This window comes from Pongo abelii, chromosome 3 (assembly GCF_028885655.2).
Source record: "Pongo abelii isolate AG06213 chromosome 3, NHGRI_mPonAbe1-v2.0_pri, whole genome shotgun sequence".
Classification (NCBI taxonomy): Eukaryota; Metazoa; Chordata; class Mammalia; order Primates; family Hominidae; genus Pongo; species Pongo abelii.
In genome coordinates, this window is record NC_071988.2 from 7,095,700 (window position 1) to 7,116,313 (window position 20,614).

General features: G+C 43.6%; 1 protein-coding gene across 16 annotated transcripts in view; it reads right to left on the minus strand.

The window, feature by feature from the left end:
• EVC (EvC ciliary complex subunit 1) overlaps positions 1-20,614 on the minus strand; it is a 117,597-nt gene that overhangs the window by 42,940 nt on the left and 54,043 nt on the right. For 14 of the 16 annotated variants that reach the window (XM_063723307.1, XM_063723309.1, XM_063723313.1 and 11 more), the window contains exon 12: positions 7,999-8,211. The exons of the other annotated variants lie outside the window; for them this stretch is intronic. In XM_063723307.1, the coding sequence (XP_063579377.1) occupies positions 7,999-8,211 (213 nt within the window). The remainder of the gene's footprint in view (positions 1-7,998; positions 8,212-20,614) is intronic. 16 annotated transcript variants of the gene reach the window in all.

The following is a 20,614-nucleotide window of genomic DNA, read 5'->3' on the forward strand; positions in this document are numbered from 1 at the left end:
TTCAGGGGTGGGGAGTTGGACAATGTTCACGTTTGGTCTGTGTTCAGGTATGGTGGCAGGGTAGTCTCATTTTTGGCTCCATCTTTCATGTAACAGAGGGGCCTCATCATGTGGATGCTCGGTGGTTGGTTGTTCAATAGGAGAACACCCAGGCCCAGCTGCGAGTAACAGGCTGGCTCCTGGATGGGAGGGACTGTTCTCTCCCACGTGATTACTCTTCAGTTTTTAAATTGTATATTTAATTTGTAAATATAAAGTTAATATTTCTGCCCTCCCCCAGACTAGAAGGAGAAATAGGATTCCAGTGTTCTCTCTGCCTTCTTGGATACCGCTCTTCATTATTTTGGTTCTGCGCTGTTTTCTAAACTCTTCATCTAAACTGCTCATTTCTAAACTCCTCAGTTCATTGTTTGAATCATCAATGTTCCTTTGCCCAGTATTATTTCTTATTTCCCTCACTACCTCTGTTCTCAGTTACTGTTTTAAAAATTGCCTATTTTATTTCAACAGAATTAGATATGTTCTACTCCTATAGGATTTTGTCATCCTATTCTCCATGTCTCCTTTCATATTTTCCATCTCTTTAGATCTCTGAGCTGTGTTCTGGGACCACCTTCTTGCATTTATCTTCTAATTCGCACATTGTTTCTTTAGCCACAATTTAATCTGCTATTCTATTAACGAATCCAATTCCATTTCTGTTTTCACTACTATAATTTTCCTTTTGAGATGGAGTCTTGCTCTGTTGCCCAGGCTAAGTGATCTCCTGTGAGATCTCGGCTCACTGCAAGCTTCGCCTCCTGGGTTCAAGCGATTCTCCTGCCTCAGCCTCTCAAGTAGCTGGGATTACAGGCACCCGCCACCATGCCCAGTTAATGTTTTGTATTTTTAGTAGAGACAGGGTTTCACCATGTTGGACAGGCTGGTCTTGAACTCCTGACCTCAAGTGATCCATCTGCCTTGGCCTCCCAAAGTGCTGAGATTACAGGCGTGAGCTACCACTCCCAGCCTCATTACTATAATTTTCATTCATAAAGTATATTTTTTCAGTGTCTTATCTTGTTTCATAGTGCCTTGTTTTTAGGGCTATTAATCTCCTCTGTTTTTAAAAGAACACACATTACAAGCATATTCTAATGATGCCCAAGGTCACACAGCTAATAAACAGTGGGGCAGGAACTGAAATCTACATCTTTCTGTCTCCAAAGCTCAAATATTTTCTAAATCCACCATGCTCCTCCCTGACGATCTCACATCACCAAATGCACCTAACTCAGCAAGACCATGCTACAACCAAGGACTCCATCCTTAAGGTGAGAGTCCATCCCTTTTCCATGGCTTTGTAAAAGGCTCTACCTCTGGCATCCTGGAGATGGCGCATGCTGCATTTGGAATGCAGATTAAACACAGAGACCTGGACAGAAGCACTTGCAGCCTAGACTTCAGTTCTGGTGGACGCTGTGATTCATAACACTTGCACTTAACTCTCACAAAACTACACTGTGCTATCCGGAACATTTCATTAAATCCCATCTCTGACTCCTCTTGTGAGAAACATTCTAGAAAATTCTGCACAGTCATCTTTTTTTTTTTTTTTTTGAGATGGAGTCTCACTGTCACCCAGGCTGGAGTGAGGTGCTATGATCTCAGCTCGCTGCAACCTCCGCTTCCCGAGTTCAAGCGATTCTCCTGCCTCAGCCTCCCAAGTAGCTGGGATTACTGGTGCATGCCACCACGCCCAACTCATCTTTGTATTTTTAGTAGAGATGGGGTTTCGCTATGTTGGCCAGGCTGGTCTCGAACTCTCAATCTCAGGTGATCTATCTGCCTCGGCCTCCCAAAGTGCTGGGATTACAGGCATGAGCCACCATGCTTGGCCAGTGTTGATTCTTTGAAAGGTGAGTCTGCATTGCCACTAAAGTATATAGGGGTCTTTGCTATGTGTTTTGAGAATGCAGCTTAAACTAGCAACAGGATTCGATGATGATCGATAAGGTCAAGATCTCTGGACCAGATGGTGCCTGCAGCTGTTACACAAACCTCTTCAGCATTATCAAATGCAGGCTTGTAAATGCTTACATTCAGAAGTGTTTCCTCAGGCTAGAGTGCTGGTCATTGCTATCAGCTCATTTTGTGGCCTCAAGTAAGTTTTACTCTGTTTCAAACTCTCATGTATTATGGGGAGAAAGGGAAAGAGCTACTGATTGATGCCTAGTATGTGCTGAAAGTTTGTTAGTGTCCTCCTAGTAACAGGGAGGGTTTTTAGGTGGGGTGGACTCTACAATCAACTCCTGAGGCAAACACTGGAGTGCCGGGGGTATGGGGGGCATTGCAGTTTTAAACAGCATGGTCAGAGTAGGCCTCGCTGTGAAGGTGACATGGACCAAAGACCCGGAGCAGGACGGCGTGAGGCAGGAGCGTGCCCAGAAAGCCAGAGGAGTGCAAAGAACCAGTGGGGCTGGGGGCAGCATGCAGGTGCGGTCAGAGGGCAGCCAGGACCTGACATGGTGGGCTCTGCAGAGTGTGGCAAGGACTCTGGCTTTTATGCTGTGTGAAATGAGAAGCCATTGGGGGTTCTGCAGAGAAGCAACACGATGTGACTTAGTGTTCCCTATCCAATCTATTTGTGCTGATGACTGTAAGATGCCCAATTATTTCCGGTATCACTAACAGAGAAAAGTCACTGCCAATTAAATTAAAATGTATCTTGATTTCAGGGATGTTAAAATATTTTTAAATATGTATCCTAAAAACTAGTGGCATATAGGATGTCTTAAAACAGGGATGTCCAATGTTTTGACTTCCCTGGGCCACACTGGAAGAAGAACTGACTTGGGCCACACATAGAATGCACTAACACGAACGATAGCTCATGAGCTAAAACAGATGCAAAAAAATCTCATGATGTTTTAAGAAAGTTTACGAATTTGTGTTGGGGCTGCATGCAGCCTGTGGGTTGGACAAGCTTGTCTTAAAAGTATCACTCTGGCTGGGGGTTGAGAATGGAGGTAGAGCAGTTGGTCAGCTGTTGCAGTAACCCAGACAAGAGTGGTTTTGACCAGGGTGCTAAGAGGAGAGGTGCTGAATAGTGGTCACATTCAGGATTAGACTGAAGGCAAAACCAATGGGATTTCTTGTCAACCGATGTAGGGTGTAAAAGAAACAGGAGTCAAGGATGACCCCAAGGTTTTTGCCCCAATTTAGCAGAAAAATGGAGGAAGGCTGTGGGTAAGGCAGGTTGGCAGGAAGAGCAACAGCTGTTTTTGACACACCAATTTCTCATGTCTATCAATCATCTAAATGGAGACTTCATGTAGATCTGAGTTCAGGAATGATCCTGAGCTGAGCGTATAAATTTGGAAGCCGCTGGCTCTCAGTCCAGCGATGCTTGAGGAACTGACTCCTGACAACAGCCATGTGAGTGAGCACAGAAGTGACTCTTCTCCAGTCAAGCCTTCAGATGAGACTCCAGCCCCAGCCCAGGGATTGGATGTGGCCTTGTGAGAGGCCCTGAACAAAGGGCCCAGTTAAACTGTGCCTGGACCCCTGACCCACAGAAATTGTGAGACAATAAGTGCATGTTGTTTTAAGCTTCTAGTTTGGGGGTTACTTGTTACGCAGCATTAGAAAACTAATACAGATGGTGTGTGACTGGATGGGATCACTGAGACAGTGCATGTAGATAAAGAAGAGGACTGGAGACTGCACCCCAAGGCTCTCCAGTGTTCAGAAATTAAGGAGCTGGGAAGGGGCCAGCAAAGGAGACTGAGAAGGAGAAAGAAGTGAGCTGGGAGAAGCAAGAAAGTTAAGCGGGTGTTTCAAGGAGGAGGGAAGAGACCAACTTGGCCAAACACCACCACTGTGTCCAGTAAGAGGAGGCCGGAAAGCTCGGCACAGAGGAGAGCAGACTTGGTGATGAAATGATGAAAACCACCTGGAGTGGGGTACAGAGAGAGACGGAGAGGAGCGTGAGGTGGGGAGCCAGGATTCAAACTCAGAAAGACTGCCATTAGCACTGATGTTCTTTACTGTTATGCTAAGGAGTGCACCAACTGCCACATTCCCTGCCCCACTCCTACTCACTGGTGTGTTAGTTTCCTGTGGCTGCTATAACACTTTATTACAAATTTGTTGGCTTAAAACAACACTTATTACCTTACACTTCTGGAGATCGGAAGCCTGAAATGAGGGTTGGCAGGTCTGCACTCCTCCCCAAGGGTCTGGAGCAGAATCCATTTTCTTGCCTTTTCCAGTTCCTAGAGGGCACTTACATTCCCAAGCTCACAGCCCCTTCCTCCGTCATCAAGTCCAGCAATGGCTGCAGAGTCTTTCTCACTCCTCACTCTGGCACTGCTGCTCCTTTTTCACTTATAAGGACCCTTGTGATGACATGGGGCCCAGCCAGATCATCCGGAGAATATCCCCATCTCACGATCCTTTGCTTAATCACATTTGCAAAGTCCTTTTTGCCTTGTAACCAGACATTTTCACAAGTTTTAGGGATTAGGATGTGGGTCTCTTTGAAGGGACATTATAGCTGCCTACCGCAAGGGGACTGGGAGCAGAAATCTGCATTAGAGCAGATTAAATTTTGAGAAACATCATTCTACAACCTGTTCCAATGGCGTAATTCACAAATTCCATAATTTTTAACAACTTCCCTGAGCAACGGGATATGAAACAACCCACTGTCTTTTTGGATAGAAAACAATGTGGGAAAGGCAATTTGTAGTCGATGTGTTTTTGATTTTCCATGAATAGCTTTGCTGGTGCTTTTCTTCTCATAACTAATATTCATCTGAACGACAGCTCATTTCTCTTTTTTTTCATCAATGAGGAAATATGGCAGGTGGATCTCTAACTATCGTGTATTAATTTTTTTTTTTTTTTTTTTTTGAGACGGAGTCTCGCTCTGTCACCCAGGCTGGAGTTCAGTGGCGTGATCTTGGCTCACTGCAAGCTCTGCCTCCCGGGTTCATGCCATTCTCCTGCCTCTGCCTCCCGAGTAGCTGGGACTACAGGCACCTGTCACCACACTTGGCTAATTTTTGTATTTTTAGTAGAGATGGGGTTTCATCATGTTAGCCAGGATGGTCTCGATCTGCTGACCTCATAATCCGCCCGCCTTGGCCTCCCAAAGTGCTGGGATTATAGGCGTGAGCCACTGCGCCTGGCTATCATGTGTTAATTTAAGGCAGTTAAGTAACCAGTAAATTAAGTATGACATAGACACCTTGAGAAAACAGGCTTGGGTCATACTTATATAATGAGTTAATGAGGTCATTAACTCTCCTGCTTGCTTCCTGCATGCAAAACTCAGCCAGAAACCTTCCCCACATGCCAAGAAAAATTCACAATCATATGCTCACAAAGTAAACAAACATTAAAAACAGAGCTGTGCATAGTCTACTATTTGCCTAAAATAACTTAAGACTCCTAACCAGAGAGTTTTAGATGAATCATAGGTGTTTTGTCAGAAATGAAATTCTGGATTCCTTCACTGTCAATACCATTAAATGATTCAATAGATATTGTGCAAAAGGTCTTAACTTGCATTATCTCAATGCAATCATTTGGATATTGTGACCCTTAGTTTTCACAGAGAAGCTGGAGTTCTGAGGTATTTTTAGCAAGTTGTGTAAAATCACAGAGTTGCAAGAGGTCAGCTCACTGGCTAAATTCACACAGCCCATTAACGTGTCTGCTCTGGCTCAAACCCATGTCTTAGGCTCCTGAGGTTAGGCGCCTGGCTGCAAAACCACAGTGGTCTCTAAAAGGCCCCTACATGCATTTAGTGAGTCCACTTCAGAGGCCCATTAGGCTCACCTGGTTTCTAAGACACTGAGGCCCAGGTCCTCCTCCCTCCCCAAAGACTGTAAATGAATTGGTCTGCGGCCCAGGATTTGGAATGAATTGGATGAATTCAGCTTCATTTAGATCACTTAGAAGAATACATGGCAAAGGCAACACTGTAATCATTTCCAAAGCTGCATTATTGTTGCTGGAAATGCAACAAGTTTTCCTGACATTTACCGTATTGCAGCCACTGGGCTTTGAATAGGCGGTGTCAAGATGAAAATCAGGGTTGCCATCCTCAAGGAACTCATAGCCAAATGCAGGAGACAGACAAGTCACCTACGACAGGGCAACCGGATGCCACTGACAGAGGACTGAATGAACTAGAAGGAGGTCTAAGAAGTTGTTCCGGCAGGAAACTAGGCCCTGTGCCTGTCCCCACAGCTGTGAGTGGTCATGTGTTTGCACAATGCTTTCCTCTATCTACTTTGTACTTTCTATTGCCCCAAGGAATTGTTTTAGGAAACCTCTTTCAGATGGATGCATCAGTCACACTGGTCTTTTGTAACTAACTGCAAACCCAACTTAAAGAAACAGGGCTTGTTTCTGACAATAAGCATGTAGGGGCGGGCGGTTCAGGGCTGCGGTAATGACTTAACAGCACCGCCAGGGGCTCAGGGCTGTCTGAGACTGCTCCACCATCTGGAATCCACCAGGCTCACGCAGGCAGCCTCTAGGACAGAGAAAGGCTGATGCACCTCCAGGCCTCCCGTGCATTCTAAGAAGGAAGAATGGGACACTGAAGAAGGGGGCTGCTCCAAGCAAAACCGGCTTTGGTATCAGGAAACAGAAGCCCTTTGCCTTGTTTCAAAGGCCAGAGCAGTGTCACTCAGCCATGGCTAGCTGCAAGGGATATGGATATTGAGGATGTTAGTTTCACAGCCCCTAGAGGGCCGAAGGCAGGGGAGAAAGGACTGGCGGGCGGTCTTGGTGGATGCTGAATTTGGAAATGCCTTCTTTAATTTAACAGTTTTTAATTTTTTAAAGATAAAATCAATGTGGGCTGGGCACAGTGGCTCATGCCTATAATCCTAGCACTTCGGGAGGCTAAGGCGGGCAGATCACTTGAGTTCAGGAGTTTGAGATCAGCCTGGCCACCATGGTGAAACCCCTTCTCTACTAAAAATACAAAAATTAGCCAGGCGTGGTGGCACGTGCCTGTAATCCCAGCTATTTGGGAGGCTGAGGCAGGAGAATCGCTTGAACCTGGGAGGTGGAGGTTGCAGTGAGCCAAGATCGCACCATTGCACTCCAGCCTGGACAGAGCAAGATTCCATCTCCAAAAAAAAAAAAAAACCAATGTGTATTATATTAGTTTCCTATTGCTGCCGTTCCACATTGCTACAAGCTGTGGCTGAAAACAACACAAATCTACTACCTTACAGTTTTGAGGCCAGAAGGCTGAAATGGTTCTTAATGGGTTAAAATCAAGGTGTCAGCAGGGCTGCGCTCTTTTCTGGAGGCTATAGGGGAGAATGTGCTCCTTGACCTTTCCAGCTTCTAGAACCAGCCAGAGTTCCTAGGCTCACAGCCACACCATTCCGACCTCTGCTTACAACATCAACCCTCCTTCTCTGACTCCCACCCTTCTGCCTGTCTCCTGTAAGAACCCTTGCAATTAAGCTGGGATCACCAGGATAACCCACAAGCATCCCTACCTCAAAATCCTTCACTCAACTGCACCTGCCTTTTGCCCTGTAAGGGAACACAGCATAGATATCTTTGAGGGGTCACGATTCTGTCTCACCATAAATCCATGGTCTTAATAATCAGACTCTCACTGAAAAACAGGAGTCTTATGTGTGCCGCTTCCCCCACCCCCACTGAGCCCACTCCCTGTGAACCCCTTTCCTTCCTGCCATTTGGTTGGCTACTTATTTCTCTCATTCTAAAGAACTAGCTTTGCTGCTCTTCTTGATTGATCAACTTAAGGTATGATCTCCGACTTCCTGTTGAGGGAGATGAGGGCTCTGCTCTCTCATCCCACCCCTGTGGTGGGCCATTGTGAAAGGGAGGCAACAGTCATCTCCGTAGAGCACCTACAATAGGCACTAGTGGGTGTTCAGGAAGTGAGATCTCTCATGCTTCTTCATGTGTTTCTAAAATGCAGACCAGAGCCCCTGGGTTCCCAAATGCCCACACCTGCTGGTCTTGCTCTAGGAGCTCCTGGAAGAGTTTCCACTGCTGCCTCCGGAAGCGATCTGACTTCCCCAGCTGCCAGGCAGCATTCTCCTGGACTTCCTGTCTCAAGTAGCCACAATCTTCTGGTGGGAGGCCAGTCATGCCAGGGAGCGTCTGAAGGAACAGGGCATCCACGAACTTCTGGAAAGTGTCCACGGTGCTGCAGTACAGTTCCTGAAGCCGAGAACCACAGATGGGGTTACAGGTCACGGCAGGACCCTGTGTGGGGCCTGAGCTGCTCTCTGCCTCTCCTCCACAAGCCTCCCGCAAGACACAAGGAGATCCACAGACAGGAACTCTCAAGTCACATGTATGCAAGCATGCATAGACACACATACAAGTAACTCCCCCACATGCACACACACTTGTACACACAGACACATGCACATGTACTCATACACATATGCATGCAGACACAGGCACATATACACACATGCACACACACAGGAACACATGCACGCTTTTGTTCACATTTGACCCACGCACACACTCCTACATACATCCATGCATAGACAAGTGCACACATACACACATGAATCACACATAGACTCATACATACTTGCACACATAGACACACTCCTACACACACACACGCACAGCCTTGGGATGCACCCGTCACCTTAGAGCCCTCTCAGCCCCACTCAGCCAAGCTTCACACCTGCTCTCTTCGCCAACCTTCACACCTGCTCTCCTTGCCAAGCTTCACACCTGCTCTCCTCCCGCAGTGAGCTCTCCATCTCTGGCATCTCCTCAAAACCATCACTAGGGCCTCCCCTGGGTCACTGTCTAGATTATTTTCACAATCCCCACTGGTCTCTTTGTCTTCCCTTCCACCCTCCATGCTTAAGTGAGTTATTTTCATAAACTTCATGTCTTATCATGAGTTCTCCTGGCTCAAATAACGTGGAAGACCTCTGTTCCCCTCACACTCAGGATCACCCAGCAGGGCTTCCGGGCAGCTCAGAGATGGCCCCGGCTGTCCTGACTCTTGTCTCATCATTCTGTTGCCTTCATCCCACCTCCCCCACCCCAATATCTTTCTAAAAACCATGAAAAACAAACCCACACCATAATAATAATATTAAACACCTGTGAATCCAACACTCACATCTTTTTTTTTTTTTTTGCATTTAAAACATGGAAGTGGGAGGCTGAGGCAGGAGAATGGCGTGAACCTGGGAGGTGGAGCTTGCAGTGAGCCAAGATTGCACCACTGCACTCCAGCCTGGGCAACAGAGCGAGACTCCGTCTCAAAAAACAAAAACAAAACAAAAAAACATGGAACCTTACAGATGGCTGGGCATGATGGCTTACGCTTCTAATCCCAGCACTTTGGGAGGCTGAGGTGGGTAGATCACCTGAGGATGGCAGTTGGAGACCAGCCTGGCCAACATGGTGAAACCCTGTCTCTACTAAAAAATACAAAAATTAGCCAGGCGTGGTGGCACACATCTGTAATCCCAGCTACTTGGGAGGCTGAGGCAGGAGAATCACTTGAAGCTGGCCCAGGTTGCAGTGACCTGAGATTGTGTCACTGTGCTCCAACTTGGGTGACAGAGAGAGACTCCATCTCAAAAAATATAAAAACAAACAAAAACAAAAAACATGGAAATTTACAAGTTAAGTTGGAATTCTTTATGGCTCCCTGCAATTCTTTCCCCTCCCTCTCAGCCTCAGACAGCCATCCCCATGAATGCAGTGACCGTCTCTCCAGTTTACAGGTTTCTACTTTCCCTGCATATCATATTCATAAAGGTGGCTTTTGGTGTGTGTGTTCATTCACCCATAAATGGTATCTCATTGCATGTTTCATTATGCAGATGCTTTTTGTTTTGTTTTGAGGCAGGATCTCCCTCTGTCACCCAGGCTGGAGTTCAGGGGCGTCATCACGCCCTCGACTTCCTGGGCTCAGGTAACCCTCTCACTTCAGCCTCACAAATAGCTGGGACTATAGAGTGTATGCCACTATGCCTGGCTAATTTTTTTATATCTTTTTGTGGAGACGAGGTTTTGCTATGTTGCTCAGGCTGCTCTCGAACTCCTGAGCTCAAATGATCTGCCTGCCTTGACCTCCCAAAGTGCTGGGATTACAGGTGTGGGCCACCGCGCCCAGCCCAGAAGCTTTTTAAAGCCACTCCTTTTGCCCCATCTCCAATCACTTTTACACCTAGAATGGACTCCTTACCCTGAAAAATCCCTCCAAGATAATCCCTTCTCTGGAGCTTCCCCTGGGCCACTAACATGGGCATTTCTGACCCCGAGCTCCCACCAGCTGTTTGCTTAGCCTACCAGAGTATCTAAGCCACAGTTTATCTGTCATCCCCCTAGACCACAGCTCCCTGAGATAGCGGCTTTGTCGCGCTAGGGTCTGCACCCACATCTCATATCCTCCCCAACCAAGCACGTGCTGGCAGTCCCTGAATACGCCATGCCCCAACGCAACTAGAGCACCCACGTTCCCCAAACTCTCCTCACATGTTCCAAAAATCAATTCGAGGTCTCCTTTTCTGGCAAGGTACCCTGACCACAGGGTCTCATTAGATGCAATGTGGCTAAGCTGAACATCTGCTTTCCCTCCTGGAGTCTGCAATCTTGGCACATGACAGGAAGGAGATGTGCCCGTATGACTGATCCCAGCAGAATCCCTGGACTCTAAGCTCAAGATAGCTTCCCTGGTAGACAACATTTCACACATGCTGCCACAGCTCATGTGAATTAAGTGCATCCTGTGTGACTCCATGGGGAGAAGATTCTGGAAACTTGTGCCTGGTTTCCTCTGGATTTTACCCATTATAGCTTTTCCCTTTGCTGATTTTGCTTTGAATCCTTTCACTGCAATAAGTCTTAGCCATGGGTACAACTACAGGCTGAGTCCATGAGCTGTCGTAGTGAACCACTAAACCTGGTCATTTTATGGACCCCAGAAGAGGTGCCCCTCCTTTGCTGCTGCCCTTCCTGCACTCATCACCCTTTGCAGGCACTGGTTGTATGACTGTCCTTCTCATGGGCAAGACCACAGAGTTTCTTCTTACCACCTTTGTTTGCAGGGCCTAGCAGAGTCCCCAGAAAATGACAGGTGATAATAAATATAATTGTTAAGAATTACTCATTTGAGGGAGGAGCCAAGATGGCCGAATAGGAACAGCGCCAGTCTACAGCTCCCAGCGTGAGCGACGCAGAAGATGGGTGATTTCTGCATTTCCATTTGAGGTACTGGGTTCATCTCACTAGGGAGTGCCAGACAGTGGTCGCAGGACAGTGGGTGCAGTGCACCGTGCGCGAGCCGAAGCAGGGTGAGGCATTGCCTCACTCGGGAAGCACAAGGGGTCAGGGAGTTCCCTTTCCTAGTCAAAGAAAGGGGTGACAGATGGCATCTGGAAAATCAGGTCACTCCCACCCTAATACCGCGCTTTTCCGACAGGCTTAAAAAACAGTACACCAGGAGATTATATCCCACACCTGGCTCAGAGGGTCCTACGCCCACAGAGTCTTGCTGATTACTAGCACAGCAGTCTGAGATCAAACTGCAAGGCAGGAGCGAGGCTGGGGGAGGGGTGCCCACCACTGCCCAGGTTTGCTTAGGTAAACAAAGCAGCCAGAAAGCTCGAACTGGGTGGAGCCCACCACAGCTCAAGAAGGCCTGCCTGCCCCTGTAGGCTCCACCTCTGGGGGCAGGGCACAGACAAACAAAAAGACGCAATAACCTCTGCGGGCTTAAATGTCCCTCTCTGACAGCTTTGAAGAGAACAGTGGTTCTCCCAGCACGCAGCTGGAGATCTGAGAACGGGCAGACTGCCTCCTCAAGTGGGTCCCTGACCCCTGACCCCCAAGCAGCCTAACTGGGAGGCACCCCCAAGTAGGGGCAGAATGACACCTCACACGGCCAGGTACTCCTCTGAGACAAAACTTCCAGAGGAACGATCAGACAGCAGCATCTGCAGTTCATGAAAATCCGCTGTTCTGCAGCCACTGCTGCTGATATCCAGGCAAACAGGGTCTAGAGTGGACCTCTAGCAAACTCCAACAGACCTGCAGCTGAGGGTCCTGTCTGTTAGAAGGAAAACTAACAAACAGAAAGGACATCCACACCAAAAACCCATCTGTACATCACCATCATCAAAGACCAAAAGTAGATAAAACCACAAAGATGGGGAAAAAACAGAGCAGAAAAACTGGAAACTCTAAAAAGCAGAGCACCTCTCCTCCTCCAAAGGAACACAGTTCCTCACCAGCAACGGAACAAAGCTGGACAGAGAATGACTTTGACAAGTTGAGAGAAGAAGGCTTCAGACGATCAAACTACTCCGAGCTACGGGAGGAAATTCAAATCAAACGCAAAGAAGTTAAAAACTTTGAAAAAAATTTAGAAGAATGGATAACTAGAATAACCAATACAGAGAAGTGCTTAAAGGAGCTGATAGAGTTGAAAGCCAAGGCTCGAGAACTACGTGAAGAATGCAGAAGCCTCAGGAGCCAATGCAATCAACTGGAAGAAAGGGTATCAGTGATGGAAGATGAAATGAATGAAATGAAGCGAGAAGGGAAGTTTAGAGAAAAAAGAATAAAAAGAAACGAACAAAGCCTCCAAGAAATATGGGACTATGTGAAAAGACCAAATCTACGTCTGATTGCTGTACCTGAAAGTGACGGGGAGAATGGAACCAAGTTGGAAAACACTCTGCAGGATATTATCCAGGAGAACTTCCCCAGTCTAGCAAGGCAGGCCAACATTCAGATTCAGGAAATACAGAGAATGCCACAAAGATACTCCTCGAGAAGAGCAACTCCAAGACACATAATTGTCAGAGTCACCAAAGTTGAAATGAAGGAAAAAATGTTAAGGGCAGCCAGAGAGAAAGGTCGGGTTACCCACAAAGGGAAGCCCATCAGACTAACAGCGGATCTCTCGGCAGAAACTCTACAAGCCAGTAGAGAGTGGGGGCCAATATTCAACATTCTTAAAGAAAAGAATTTTCAACCCAGAATTTCATATCCAGCCAAACTAAGCTTCATAAGTGAAAGAGAAATAAAATACTTTACAGACAAGCAAATGCTGAGAGATTTTGTCACCACCAGGCCTGCCCTAAAAGAGCTCCTGAAGGAAGCACTAAACATGGAAAGGAAAAACTGGTACCAGCCACTGCAAAATCATGCCAAATTGTAAAGACCATTGAGGCTAGGAAGAAACTGCATCAACTGACGAGCAAAATAACCAGCTAACATCATAATGACAGGATCAAATTCACACATAACAATATTAACTTTAAATGTAAATGGGCTAAATGCTCCAATTAAAAGACACAGACTGGCAAATTGGATAAAGAGTCAAGACCCATCAGTGTGCTGTATTCAGGAAACCCATCTCACGTGCAGAGACACACATAGGCTCAAAATAAAAAGATGGAGGAAGATCTACCAAGCAAATGGAAAACAAAAAAAGGCAGGGGTTGCAATCCTAGTCTCTGATAAAACAGACTTTAAACCAACAAAAATCAAAAGAGACAAAGAAGGCCATTACATAATGCGAAACGGATCAATTCAACAAGAAGAGCTAACTATCCTAAATATACATGCACCCAATACAGGAGCACCCAGATTCATAAAGCAAGTCCTGAGTGACCTACAAAGAGACTTAGACTCCCACACAATAATAATGGGAGACTTTAACACCCCACTGTCAACATTAGACAGATCAACGAGACAGAAAGTTAACAAAGATGCCCAGGAATTGAACTCAGGTCTGCACCAAGCAGACCTAATAGACATCTACAGAACTCTCTACCCCAAATCAACAGAATATACATTTTTTTCAGCACCACACCACACCTATTCCAAAATTGACCACATAGTTGGAAGTAAAGCTCTCCTCAGCAAAAGTAAAAGAACAGAAATTATAACAAACTGTCTCTCAGACCACAGTGCAATCAAACTAGAACTCAGGATTAAGAAACTCACTCAAAACCGCTCAACTACATGGAAACTGAACAACCTGCTCATGAATGACTACGGGGTACATAACAAAATGAAGGCAGAAATAAAGATGTTCTTTGAAACCAACAAGAACAAAGACACAACATACCAGAATCTCTGGGACACATTCAAAGCAGTGTGTAGAGGGAAATTTATAGCACTAAATGCCCACAAGAGAAAGCAGGAAAGATCCAAAATTGACACCCTAACATCACAATTACAAGAACTAGAGAAGCAAGAGCAAACACATTCAAAAGCTAGCAGAAGGCAAGAAATAACTAAAATCAGAGCAGAACTGAAGGAAATAGAGACACAAAAAACCCTTCAAAAAATTAATGAATCCAGGAGCTGGTTTTTTGAAAAGGTCAACAAAATTGATAGACTGCTAGCAAGACTAATAAAGAAGAAAAGAGAGAAGAATCAAATAGATGCAATAAAAAATGATAAAGGGGATATCACCACCGATCCCACAGAAATACAAACTACCATTAGAGAATACTATAAACACCTCTACACAGATAAACTAGAAAATCTAGAAGAAATGGATAAATTCCTCAACACATACACCCTCCCAAGACTAAACCAGGAAGAAGTTGAATCTCTCAATAGACCAATAACAGGCCCTGAAATTGTGGCAATAATCAATAGCTTACCAACCAAAAAGAGTCCAGGACCAGATGGATTCACAGCCGAATTCTACCAGAGGTACAAGGAGGAACTGGTACCATTCCTTCTGAAACTATTCCAATCAATGGAAAAAGAGGCAATCCTCCCTAACTCATTTTATGAGGCCAGCATCATCCTGATACCAAAGCCTGGCAGAGACACAACCAAAAAAGAGAATTTTAGACCAATATCCTTGATGAACATTGATGCAAAAATCCTCAATAAAATACTGGCAAACTGAATCCAGCAGCACATCAAAAAGCTTATTCACCATGATCAAGTGGGCTTCATCCCTGGGATGCAAGGCTGGTTCAACACATGCAAATCAATAAATGTAATCCAGCATATAAACAGAACCAAAGACAAAAACCACATGATTATCTCAATAGATGCAGAAAAGGCCTTTGACAAAATTCAACAACCTTCATGCTAAAAACTCTCAATAAATTAGGTATTGATGGGACGTATCTCAAAATAACAAGAGTTGTCTATGACAAACCCACAGCCAATATCATACTGAATGGGCAAAAATTGGAAATATTCCCTTTGAAAACTGGCACAAGACAGGGATGCCCTCTCTCACCACTCCTATTCAACATAGTGTTGGAAGTTCTGGCCAGGGCAATCAGGCAGGAGAAGGAAATAAAGGGTATTCAATTAAAAGAGGAAGTCAAATTGTCCCTGTTTGCAGATGACATGATTGTATATCTAGAAAACCCCATTGTCTCAACCCAAAATCTTCTTAAGCTGATAAGCAACTTCAGCAAAGTCTCAGGATACAAAATCAATGTACAAAAATCACAAGCATTCTTATACACCAATTACAGACGAACAGAGAGCCAAATCATGAGTGAACTCCCATTCACAATTGCTTCAAAGACAATAAAATACCTAGGAATCCAACTTACAAGGGACATGAAGGACCTCTTCAAGGAGAACTACAAACCACTGCTCAATGAAATAAAAGAGGATACAAAGAAATGGAAGAACATTCCATGCTCATGAGTAGGAAGAATCAATATCGTGAAAATGGCCATACTGCTCAAGGTAATTTATAGATTCAATGCCATCCCCATCAAGCTACCAATGACTTTCTTCTCAGAATTGGAAAAAACTACTTTCAAGTTCATATGGAACCAAAAAAGAGCCCGCATCACCAAGTCAATCCTAAGCCAAAAGAACAAAGCTGGAGGCATCGTGCTACCTGACTTCAAACTATACTACAAGGCTACAGTAACCAAAACAGCGTGGTACTGGTACCAAAACAGAGATATAGATCAATGGAACAGAACAGAGCCCTCAGAAATAATGCCGCATATATCTACAACTATCTGATCTTTGACAAACCTGAGAAAAACAAGAAATGGGGAAAGGAGTCCCTATTTAATAAATGGTGCTGGGAAAACTGGCTAGCCATATGTAGAAAGCTGAAACTGGATCCCTTCCTTATACCTTATACAAAAATTAATTCAAGATGGATTAAAGACTTAAATGTTACACATAAAACCATAAAAACCCTAGAAGAAAACCTAGGCATTACCATTCAGGACATAGCCATGGGCAAGGACTTCATGTCTAAAACACCAAAAGCAATGGCAACAAAAGCCAAAATTGACAAATGGGATCTAATTAAACTAAAGAGCTTCTGCACAGCAAAAGAAACTACCATCAGAGTGAACAGGCAACCTACATACTGGGAGAAAATTTTCACAACCTACTCATCTGACAAAGGGCTAATATCCAGAATCTACAATGAACTCAAACAAATTTACAAGAAAAAAACAAACAACCCCATCAAAAAGTGGGCCAAGGATATGAACAGACACTTCTCAAAAGAAGACATTTATGCAGCCAAAAAACACATGAAAAAATGCTCACCATCATTGGCCATCAGAGAAATGCAAATCAAAACTACAATGAGATACCATCTCACAGCAGTTAGAATGGTAATCATTAAAAAGTCAGGAAACAACAGGTGCTGGAGAGGATGTGGAGAAATAGGAACACTTTTACACTGTTGGTGGGACTGTAAACTAGTTCAACCCTTGTGGAAGTCAGTGTGGCGATTTCTCAGGGATCTAGAACTAGAAATACCATTTGACCCAGCCATCCCATTACTGGGTATATACCCAAAGGACTATAAATCATGCTGCTATAAAGACACATGCACACGTATGTTTATTGCGGCACTATTCACAACAGCAAAGACTTGGAACCAACCCAAATGTCCAACAATGATAGACTGGATTAAGAAAATGTGGCACATATACACCATGGAATACTATGCAGCCATAAAAAATGATGAGTTCATGTCCTTTGTAGGGACATGGATGAAACTGGAAATCATCATTCTCAGTAAACTATTGCAAAGACAAAAAACCAAACCGCATGTTCTCACTCATAGGTGGGAATTGAACAATGAGAACACATGGACACAGGAAGGGGAACATCACACTCTGGGGACTGTTGTGGGGTGGGGTGAGGGGGGAAGGATAGCATTAGGAGATATACCTAATGCTAAATGACGAGTTAATGGGTGCAGCACACCAGCATGGCACATGTATTCATATGTAACTAACCTGCACATTGTGCACATGTACCCTAAAACTTAAAGTATAATAATAATAAAATTAAATTTAATTTAAAAAAAAAGAAAAAAAAGAATTACTAATTTGAGTCAAGAACACTGTTTTTGCATAATATCACTCAATCCATACAACAGTTCAATCGAGGCATTCTATTATAATTATCATCATTCTATAAATGAGGAAACTGAGGCACAGAGAAGATGAGTAACTGGAACACAGTTTATAGGTGGTAGGTCCTGGCCATTGGACTCTTGGACTCATACCCTTAGCCACTGTGCTACATGGATAATTGGTTTTTTGAAAGGAAAATAAACATATTCTCACACATACACTTAGTATGGTGAATGTACCTAGGTCATACTTGCTGTGCTCACTGAATTTAAGTTAAATTTCATTCAAATCAATGTTAATTCAACCTAATGAATGCCACACTCTTAAGCTCATGGCCAACCCTGACTTTGGTCAGAATAAAGTGATCATGACAAGGGCATATGGAACCCACATTCTTTTAAAAGATTTAGTGATTATATTTCTCATATGGCTAACCAGATAAGTTGGATCAATCTTTTCACTAGGGGTGAATGAAAAAGATAAGTGGACAAAATAATTATTAAATCTTCATAAAAGTTGCAAAGAGCTAACAAGATTGTGATGAGTACATGGGCCAAGGTCTAAGAAGACACAATTGGAGGGACGTGCCCAGCCTTTGCGCTGCTTTTACCTAGGGAGTGTTGGTTGATTCAGAGGGGATGGCTGATCAGCTGAGCAGGTCTTTTGACAGCCTGAAGCTGTCAGGGGACTGAAGTTCAAGTTCATTGTTCATTATGGGTGGGGGCCTGGTAAACCATTCCACACTTAGGGTTGGTACCCAAAAAGCCACACTGGAGAAATATTAGTAAAATGGAAGGGAACCAGTCCAGACTCATTATATAAACTGTAACCTAGAGTCAAGTTATTTAGATTGCCCAGGATATTTTAAGTCCTGACTTTGAATTAAGGTGACCCTGGATCACTAGAGGCGCTGATATCTGACAAAAGCAAAGGAAAATCCTCTTTGGAGAAGGACAGTATCATTGTATACCTGAAAATATTTCTACAAATAAATGTGCAAATTTGAAATATAGTACACAAAATATAAACAGACACATGAGGAGATAAGGTAACATGATCAAAGACCTACACAAACAATGGGCATCAGAAACAAACCCACAGGTACTTCAGAGAGCAATTACAAGTCAGCATGTAATTACAAGACATGGTCTTTAAAATATCAATGCTTACTATGCTCACGAAGTTAAAAGCCACTCTTAAACCTTTAAGCAAGGAGCTGGAAATTATAAAAAGTAACACTACTTAGTTTAAAAAGAGCCAACTAGCAGTTCTAGAATTGAAAAATATTGTCCAATATTAAGAACTCAGTGTACAGGTTTAATAGCAGTTTAGGTGCAGCTGAAGAGAGAATTAGCACACTGGAAAATAGATCAGAAGAAACTAGCAGAACAAAGCAAGGAGAGACTAAAGGATGGAAAATATGGAGGAAAAGATAATGACAGAGAACATACAATGGGAAGGTGCAACATGTTAAATTGGAGTCTCTGAAGGATTGGAGGGAAAGTCTGGGTAGAAGCAGTATTTGAAGAGATAATGAAATTTCCAAAACTGATGGAAGAAATTTACAGACGAGGAAACTGAGGCTTCCTCTTTACATGTAAAAGAGAAGTTAAATAAGTTGCACAAGTTTACACACAGCTCTGACAGTTGGGTTCCAGTGTCCATGACCTTGATGCTACTCAGGTAAATATTTTTTAAAGAATGAATGAGTGAATGAATGAATAAATGAAGAGCCAGCACCTAGTAAACACAGGGTCACTTTTTGCTACATGAATAGCAGATAAAATAGTCTTTAAGAAAAACAAAACAAAACATGACTAGGCACAAAGGGGTCATTTCCTAATGCTAAAAGGTTTAATTCACTGGAAAAATGAAAAAGTTATAAATTTGTATGTAGTTAATAAAATTACCAAATCAATGAAATTTGCCAAATTAACAGAATAAAGGAGAAAAATATTACACTGATTACCTCAGTAGAGGAAGATAAAAGCATTTTACAAAATTTAATTTCTATGCATGAGAAACACACTTAGCAAATTAGGAATGGAAAGAAACTTCCTTAACTTGATTAAAGAAAAAAACAACAGCTATATTACATATTATACCTAATGGTAGGAACCACAAAGCAAGATTAAGAAAAACTAAACTAAATACGACCTAAATAAATGTAGCAATAGACCACGTTTCTGGATTGGAAGACTTGATATTTTAAAGACATTAATTCTCCTCAAATTGACCTATAAATTCCAAATCTTAATCAATAACTATATGGGATATAAATTGAAGCTACACATACTCTTTAATCCAATAATTCCACTCTTTGGTATATCCAAGAGAAGTATGTACACACAGCTTCTACAAGAAAGTTCACGTCAGCCAATGTGTAACAGGCTAACACAAGAAGACTCCAAAGCTCATCACTAGTAGGATAGGTAAATGTATGGCAGTGTATTTATACAACAGAACACTCTACAGCAATGAGGAAGAATGAACTACTGCCACATACAACCACACGGATGGATCTCTCAAATATCAAGTTGAGTGAAAGGCCAATGGGACAAAGCACATGCTGTACGAGTCCATTTATATAAAGTTCAAAAACTGCCAAAGCTGCACAACAATGCCCAGGATGTGCTCTGAGATTTACAACTGTAAATCAAACTAGGGATCTGATTTCTGTATCAGTTGGATGATGGTTCCTGGGAATGGGCAGGGTGTTAGGATGGGGAGGAGGCATTGGGGGTGTTCTGGGGTCCCAGCTACATTCTCTTTCTTGCTCTATATGTTTTCATAAATGTTTTACAATAATCATTTGTTAATTTGTAAGATTATGCTTTATTTATTCATATGTGTTATATTTCACAATAAAAACAGTTTCAATGAATGGGGATGATGGACATTATTTTCCAGCCTCTGAGAATCCCAATTTTCTGCCAGGAGACAGATTTTTAAGTTGACTGTCATTCTTGGACTCTCTTATTCTACAGCAGTGGTTGGGACAAACCTTTTTCTTCATTGTTCACAATGGTCAAATCACAAAAATATGTGGGATTTGTAAATTAGAGAAGGGTTAGCTTTGTAAAAACAACAGGGTCCATTAGCTTAGGCTCCTTCTAATAAGAAATGTGCTGGATCCTGTCTGCTCCTTGGAAAGACTCAAGTCTGAATTCTTTGTCACATTGTCTGACAGGCCATAAAACACATCACTTCCCACTAATGCTGGCATGTGTCACTTGGGAGAT